The sequence below is a fragment of the Engystomops pustulosus genome, unplaced genomic scaffold, assembly GCF_040894005.1.
Source record: "Engystomops pustulosus unplaced genomic scaffold, aEngPut4.maternal MAT_SCAFFOLD_85, whole genome shotgun sequence".
Taxonomy (NCBI): Eukaryota; Metazoa; Chordata; class Amphibia; order Anura; family Leptodactylidae; genus Engystomops; species Engystomops pustulosus.
The window spans coordinates 102967-110823 of NW_027284972.1; the positions used below are offsets into that span (position 1 = coordinate 102967).

A 7857-nucleotide genomic window follows, 5' to 3' on the forward strand; every position below is an offset into this window, starting at 1 on the left:
GGGTGCGGCGTGCTGTGTGTGTGGGGGGTCGGGGTATTGTGAGGCGTGCTATGTAGGGGGTCGAGGAAGGGTGTGGCGTGCTGTGTGTGGGGGGTCGGGCAGGGTGCGGCGTGCTGTGTGGGGGGTCGGGGAAGGGTGTGGCATGCTGTGTGTGGGGGGTCGGGGGCAGGGTGCGGCATGCTGTATGTGTGGGGGGTCGGGGCAGGGTGTGGCGTGCTGTGTGGGGGGTCGGGGCAGGGTGCGGCGTGCTGTGTGGGGGGTCGGGGCAGGGTGCGGCGTGCTGTGTGGGGGGTCGGGGCAGGGTGCGGCGTGCTGTGTGGGGGTCGGGCAGGGTGCGGCGTGCTGTGTGTGGGGGGTCGGGGTATTGTGAGGCGTGCTATGTAGGGGGTCGAGGAAGGGTGTGGCGTGCTGTGTGTGGGGGGTCGGGCAGGTTGCGGCGTGCCGTGGGGAGGGGGGGGTAGGGTGCGGCGTGCTGTGTGGGGGGTCGGGGAAGGGTGCGGCGTGCTGTGTGTGTGGGGGGGGGTCGGGGAAGCGTGTGGCATGCTGTGTGTGGGGGGTCGGGCAGGGTGCGGCGTGCCGTGGGGGGGCAGTAGGGTGCGGCGTGCTGTGTGGGGGAGGTCGGGGAAGGGTGTGGCATGCTGTGTGTGGGGGGTCGGGCAGGGTGCGGCGTGCTGTGTGTGGGGGGGGTCGGGGTATTGTGAGGCGTGCTATGTAGGGGGTCGAGGAAGGGTGTGGCGTGCTGTGTGTGGGGGGTCGGGCAGGGTGCGGCGTGCCGTGGGGGGGGGGGCAGTAGGGTGCGGCGTGCTGTGTGGGGGGGTCGGGGAAGGGTGTGGCATGCTGTGTGTGGGGGGTCGGGCAGGGTGCGGCATGCTGTGTGTGTGGGGGGTCGGGGCAGGGTGTGGCGTGCTGTGTGGGGGGTCGGGGCAGGGTGCGGCGTGCTGTGTGTGGGGGGGTCGGGGTATTGTGAGGCGTGCTATGTAGGGGGTCGAGGAAGGGTGTGGCGTGCCGTGTGTGGGGGGTCGGGCAGGTTGCGGCGTGCCGTGGGGAGGGGGGGGTAGGGTGCGGCGTGCTGTGTGGGGGGTCGGGGAAGGGTGCGGCGTGCTGTGTGTGTGGGGGGGGGTCGGGGAAGCGTGTGGCATGCTGTGTGTGGGGGGTCGGGCAGGGTGCGGCGTGCCGTGGGGGGGCAGTAGGGTGCGGCGTGCTGTGTGGGGGAGGTCGGGGAAGGGTGTGGCATGCTGTGTGTGGGGGGTCGGGCAGGGTGCGGCGTGCTGTGTGTGGGGGGGGTCGGGGTATTGTGAGGCGTGCTATGTAGGGGGTCGAGGAAGGGTGTGGCGTGCTGTGTGTGGGGGGTCGGGCAGGGTGCGGCGTGCCGTGGGGGGGGGGGCAGTAGGGTGCGGCGTGCTGTGTGGGGGGGTCGGGGAAGGGTGTGGCATGCTGTGTGTGGGGGGTCGGGCAGGGTGCGGCATGCTGTGTGTGTGGGGGGTCGGGGCAGGGTGTGGCGTGCTGTGTGGGGGGTCGGGGCAGGGTGCGGCGTGCTGTGTGTGGGGGGTCGGGGTATTGTGAGGCGTGCTATGTAGGGGGTCGAGGAAGGGTGTGGCGTGCCGTGTGTGGGGGGTCGGGCAGGTTGCGGCGTGCCGTGGGGAGGGGGGGGTAGGGTGCGGCGTGCTGTGTGGGGGGTCGGGGAAGGGTGCGGCGTGCTGTGTGTGTGGGGGGGGGTCGGGGAAGCGTGTGGCATGCTGTGTGTGGGGGGTCGGGCAGGGTGCGGCGTGCCGTGGGGGGGCAGTAGGGTGCGGCGTGCTGTGTGGGGGAGGTCGGGGAAGGGTGTGGCATGCTGTGTGTGGGGGGTCGGGCAGGGTGCGGCGTGCTGTGTGTGGGGGGGTCGGGGTATTGTGAGGCGTGCTATGTAGGGGGTCGAGGAAGGGTGTGGCGTGCTGTGTGTGGGGGGTCGGGCAGGGTGCGGCGTGCCGTGGGGGGGGGGGCAGTAGGGTGCGGCGTGCTGTGTGGGGGGGTCGGGGAAGGGTGTGGTATGCTGTGTGTGGGGGGTCGGGCAGGGTGCGGCATGCTGTGTGTGTGGGGGGTCGGGGCAGGGTGTGGCGTGCTGTGTGGGGGGTCGGGGCAGGGTGCGGCGTGCTGTGTGTGGGGGGGTCGGGGTATTGTGAGGCGTGCTATGTAGGGGGTCGAGGAAGGGTGTGGCGTGCTGTGTGTGGGGGCTCGGGCAGGGTGTGGCGTGCCGTGGGGGGGTAGGGTGCGGCGTGCTGTGTGTGGGGGTTCGGGCAGGGTGCGGCGTGCCGTGGGGGGGGGGTAGGGTGCAGCGTGCTGTGTGTGGGGGCTCGGGCAGGGTGTGGCGTGCCGTGGGGGGTAGGGTGCGGCGTGCTGTGTGGGGGTTCGGGCAGGGTGCGGCGTGCCGTGGGGGGGGTAGGGTGCAGCGTGCTGTGTGTGGGGGGTCGGGCAGGGTGTGGCGTGCCGTGGGGGGTAGGGTGCGGCGTGCTGTGTGGGGGGTCGGGCAGGGGGTGGCGTGCCATGGGGGGGGTAGGGTGCAGCGTGCTGTGTGGGGGGGTCGGGCAGGGTGTGGCGTGCCGTGGGGGGGTAGGGTGCGGCGTGCTGTGTGGGGGTTCGGGCAGGGTGCGGCGTGCCGTGGGGGGGGTAGGGTGCAGCGTGCTGTGTGTGGGGGGTCGGGCAGGGTGTGGCGTGCCGTGGGGGGGTAGGGTGCGGCGTGCTGTGTGGGGGGTCGGGCAGGGGGTGGCGTGCCGTGGGGGGGGTAGGGTGCAGCGTGCTGTGTGTGGGGGGTCGGGCAGGGTGTGGCGTGCCGTGGGGGGGTAGGGTGCGGCGTGCTGTGTGGGGGGTCGGGCAGGGGGTGGCGTGCCATGGGGGGGTAGGGTGTGGCGTGCCGTGGGGGGGGGGTAGGGTGCGGCGTGCTGTGTGGGGGTCGGGGAAGGGTGCGGCGTGCTGTGTGTGTGGGGGGGGGGTCGGGGAAGGGTGCGGCGTGCTGTGTGTGGGGGTCGGGCAGGGTGCGGCGTGCTGTGTGGGGGGTCGGGGAAGGGTGCGGCGTGCTGTGTGGGGGGTCGGGGAAGGGTGTGGCATGCTGTGTGTGGGGGGTCGGGCAGGGTGCGGCGTACTGTGTGTGGGGGGGTCGGGCAGGGTGCGGCCTGCTGTGTGTGGGGGGTCGGGCAGGGTGCGGCGTGCTGTGTGGGGGGTCGGGGAAGGGTGCGGCGTGCTGTGTGTGTGTGGGGGGGTCGGGGAAGGGTGTGGCATGCTGTGTGTGGGGGTCGGGCAGGGTGCGGCGTACTGTGTGTGGGGGGTCGGGGTATTGTGAGGCGTGCTATGTAGGGGGTCGGGCAGGGTGCGGTGCGGCGTGCCGTGGGGGGGGGGGGTAGGGTGCGGCGTGCTGTGTGGGGGTCGGGGAAGGGTGCGGCGTGCTGTGTGTGGGGGGGTCGGGGAAGGGTGTGGCATGCTGTGTGTGGGGGGTCGGGCAGGGTGCGGCGTACTGTGTGTGGGGGGGTCGGGCAGGGTGCGGCCTGCTGTGTGTGGGGGGTCGGGCAGGGTGCGGCGTGCTGTGTGGGGGGTCGGGGAAGGGTGCGGCGTGCTGTGTGTGTGTGGGGGGGTCGGGGAAGGGTGTGGCATGCTGTGTGTGGGGGGTCGGGCAGGGTGCGGCGTACTGTGTGTGGGGGGGTCGGGGTATTGTGAGGCGTGCTATGTAGGGGTCGGGCAGGGTGCGGTGCGGCGTGCCGTGGGGGGGGGGGGGGTAGGGTGCGGCGTGCTGTGTGGGGGGTCGGGGAAGGGTGCGGCGTGCTGTGTGTGTGGGGGGGGGGGTCGGGGAAGGGTGTGGCATGCTGTGTGTGGGGGGTCGGGCAGGGTGCGGCGTACTGTGTGTGGGGGGGTCGGGTATTGTGAGGCGTGCTATGTAGGGGGTTGGGGAAGGGTGTGGCATGCTGTGTGTGGGGGTCGGGCAGGGTGCGGCGTACTGTGTGTGGGGGGGTCGGGTATTGTGAGGCATGCTATGTAGGGGGTCGGGCAGGGTGCGGCGTGCTGTGTGTGGGGGGTCGGGCAGGGTGCGGCGTGCTGTGTGGGGGGTCGGGGAAGGGTGCGGCGTGCTGTGTGTGGGGGGGTCGGGGAAGGGTGTGGCATGCTGTGTGTGGGGGGTCGGGCAGGGTGCGGCGTACTGTGTGTGGGGTGGTCGGGCAGGGTGCGGCCTGCTGTGTGTGGGGGGTCGGGGTATTGTGAGGCGTGCTATGTAGGGGGTTGGGGAAGGGTGTGGCGTGCTGTGTGTGGGGGTCGGGCAGGGTGCGGCGTGCTGTGTGTGTGGGGGGGGGGGGTCGGGGAAGGGTGTGGCATGCTGTGTGGGGGGGTCGGGGAAGGTGTGGCATGCTGTGTGTGGGGGGTCGGGCAGGGTGCGGCGTACTGTGTGTGGGGGGTCGGGGTATTGTGAGGCGTGCTATGTAGGGGTCGGGGAAGGGTGTGGCGTGCTGTGTGTGGGGGGTCGGGCAGGGTGCGGCGTGCTGTGTGTGTGTGTGGGGGGGGGGGGGTCGGGGAAGGGTGTGGCATGCTGTGTGGGGGGGTCGGGGCAGTGTACAGTGGAGGGCCCCCACCACCTATCCTATGGCACCCATGGTCTGGAGGCGGCTCCTTACCTGCTCCCGGCTCCGGCTCCGCTGTGATGTCGCTCTCGGGACGGCCGGGGAGTGCAGGAGCGATGGAGAATTGAGGAGGTGAATGGCGCCGTGTAGTCAATGCTGAAGTTGATGGTGTCCATGATCATAGACGTGCACTTCAGGTAGATGCTGGGCAGCCGCGTCATGACCCCGGGGTCTGTGCCCACCACCTGCTCCAGCCACGAGAAGACCTGCATAAGATTGGTGATGTATTACATTCTATAACAGTGGTCTATGGTTCCCAAGGATCCTGGGGGTAAGTGCTCTGCATGGGCGGGGTCACAAGGAGGCCCCTCCTACATAGCGGTGAGCCCAGGGGGTAAGTGCTCTGCATGGGCGGGGTCACAAGGAGGCCCCCTCCTACATAGCGGTGAGCCCAGGGGGTAAGTGCTCTGCATGGGCGGGGTCACAAGGAGGCCCCTCCTACATAGGGGTGAGCCCAGGGGGGTAAGTGCTCTGCATGGGCGGGGTCACAAGGAGGCCTCTCCTACATAGGGGTGAGCCCAGGGGGGTGGGGTAAGTGCTCTGCAGGGGCGGGGTCACAAGGAGGATGAAATATTCTATTATTCCTAATATTCCTCCTTGCAGTAAGATTCGGCTTTTGTGTAATCGGTCCCTGTGGGTCGAGGGTCAGTTCCAGGTTGTAGCAGGACTGTTCGGACATGATGGGTGTGTATGGAACCCCCGAAACGCCCTTATGTGGGCAATTCTGCTACCTCCTAATCCATATCCATCTCCAGAGAAATGTACAAAGATTCCTCCAGACGAAAATCTCCTCCCCGGACACGAAGCGCAGGAGACCGGGAAACTACCCCCGAAAGATTCCGCTCATGTATGAGCCCCATATTATCTCCTGTGTCACGTCCCGGACACTACAAGTCCCAGCGCCGCCTCCTGCACGTCCCGGACACTACAAGTCCCAGCGCCGCCTCCTGCACGTCCCGGACACTACAAGTCCCAGCGCCGCCTCCTGCGCGTCCCGGACACTACAAGTCCCAGCGGCGCGTCCTGCGCGTCTCGGACACTACAAGTCCCAGCGGCGCCTCCTGCACGTCCCGGACACTACAAGTCCCAGCGGCGCCTCCTGCACATCCCGGACACTACAAGTCCCAGCGCCTCGTCCTGCATGTCCCGGACACTACAAGTCCCAGCGGCGCCTCCTGCACGTCCCGGACACTACAAGTCCCAGCGCCTCGTCCTGCACATCCCGGACACTACAAGTCCCAGCGGCGCCTCCTGCACGTCCCGGACACTACAAGTCCCAGCGCCGCCTCCTGCGTGTCCCGGACACTACAAGTCCCAGCGGCGCGTCCTGCGCGTCTCGGACACTACAAGTCCCAGCGCCTCGTCCTGCGCGTCCTGGACACTACAAGTCCCAGCGCCTCGTCCTGCGCGTCCTGGACACTACAAGTCCCAGCGCCGCCTCCTGCACGTCCCGGACACTACAAGTCCCAGCGCCTCGTCCTGCGCGTCCTGGACACTACAAGTCCCAGCGCCGCCTCCTGCACGTCCCGGACACTGCAAGTCCCAGCGCCTCGTCCTGCACGTCCCGGACACTACAAGTCCCAGCGCCTCGTCCTGCACGTCCCGGACACTACAAGTCCCAGCGCCGCCTCCTGCACGTCCGGACACTACAAGTCCCAGCGCCTCGTCCTGCACGTCCCGGACACTACAAGTCCCAGCGGCGCCTCCTGCACATCCCGGACACTCCTGGGTGCACATGGATAGTGTGACACCTGACCCCGCAGTCGCTTCTGGGTGACACCTGACCCCGCAGCCGCTCCTGCGTGACACCTGACCCCGCAGCCACTCCTGCGTGACACCTGACCCCGCAGCCGCTCCTGCGTGACACCTCTGGGCTTTTATGTGTCATGTATTATGGATGGAGCCGCAGCGCACGGCCGGTTTCCTGCTTCCTGTGTGTGATTTGTAGCCTTGGGGCACCTACAGATGGTAGTCTGAGCACAGGGACCCCCGTGAGAATGGAGATCCTGTCTGCCCCACATTAGTCGTCCACCATCTGCACCCAAAATATAAGATGGGGCAGAGACACAGTGGGAGTCTCAGGGGAAGGGAGTGCAGGGTGCAAAGCCTCAAGGAAGAAAGAGCAAGTGGTGTATCCTGGGGGGGAAAGAGGGTGCAGGGTGCATGCACTCGTCCCCCATCCCTCTCCCTCTTGCCCCCTGTCCCAATCCCTCTCCCTCTTGCCCCCTGTCCCAATCCCTCTCCTCGTTGCCCCCCGTCCTCCTCCTCGCCCCCCGTCCTCCTCCTCGCCCCCCGTCCTCCTCCTCGCCCCCCGTCCTCCTCGCCCCCGTCCTTCTCCTCCTTGCCCCCCGTCCTCCTCCCTCCCTGTAGCCCCCCGTCCTCCTCGCACCCTGTCCTGCTTCCTGTAGCCCCCCGTCCTCCTCCTCCCCCCGGCTGGCACTGACCTTGCTGTGCTCGGCGGCTCTCATCTTGCTGGGAGCAGCGGTTGCTAAGACTCTGGAGTCTTGTGTCTTCAGGAGATTCCTGTGCATTGTTCTACATCACTGAGGCTGCGCCCAGGACTATGCAGGCGACATACCGGGGGGAGTATCTGTATACTGAGCTGTATACCAGGGAGAGTATCTGTATACCAGGGAGAGTATCTGTATACCAGGGGCAGTATTATAGTAGTTATATTCTTGTACATAGGGGGCAGTATTATAGTAGTTATATTCTTGTACATAGGGGGCAGTATTATAGTAGTTATATTCCTGTACATAGGGGGCAGTATTATAGTAGTTATATTCTTGTACATAGGGGGCAGTATTATAGTAGTTATATTCTTGTACATAGGGGGCAGTATTATAGTAGTTATATTCTTGTACATAGGGGGCAGTATTATAGTAGTTATGTCCCTGTGCATAGGGGGCAGTATTATAGTAGTTATATTCCTGTACATAGGGGGCAGTATTATAGTAGTTATATTCTTGTACATAGGGGGCAGTATTATAGTAGTTATATTCCTGTACATAGGGGGCAGTATTATAGTAGTTATATTCCTGTACATAGGGGGCAGTATTATAGTAGTTATATTCTTGTACATAGGGGGCAGTATTATAGTAGTTATATTCTTGTACATAGGGGGCAGTATTATAGTAGTTATATTCTTGTACATAGGGGGCAGTATTATAGTAGTTATATTCTTGTACATAGGGGGCAGTATTATAGTAGTTATATTCCTGTA

At 66.0% G+C, this 7857-nt stretch overlaps 1 protein-coding gene across 1 annotated transcript in view; it reads right to left on the reverse strand.

The window, feature by feature from the left end:
* Window positions 1-7203, reverse strand: part of LOC140106894 (uncharacterized) — an 83776-nt gene extending 76573 nt beyond the window's left edge. Inside the window, exons 1-2 of the mRNA XM_072131520.1 lie at window positions 7079-7203; window positions 4629-4840 (exon numbers count right to left, since the gene is read on the reverse strand). Of these exons, the coding sequence (XP_071987621.1) occupies window positions 4629-4840; window positions 7079-7165 (299 nt within the window). The 5' untranslated portion in view covers window positions 7166-7203. The remainder of the gene's footprint in view (window positions 1-4628; window positions 4841-7078) is intronic.
* Window positions 7204-7857: the final 654 nt, after the last annotated feature.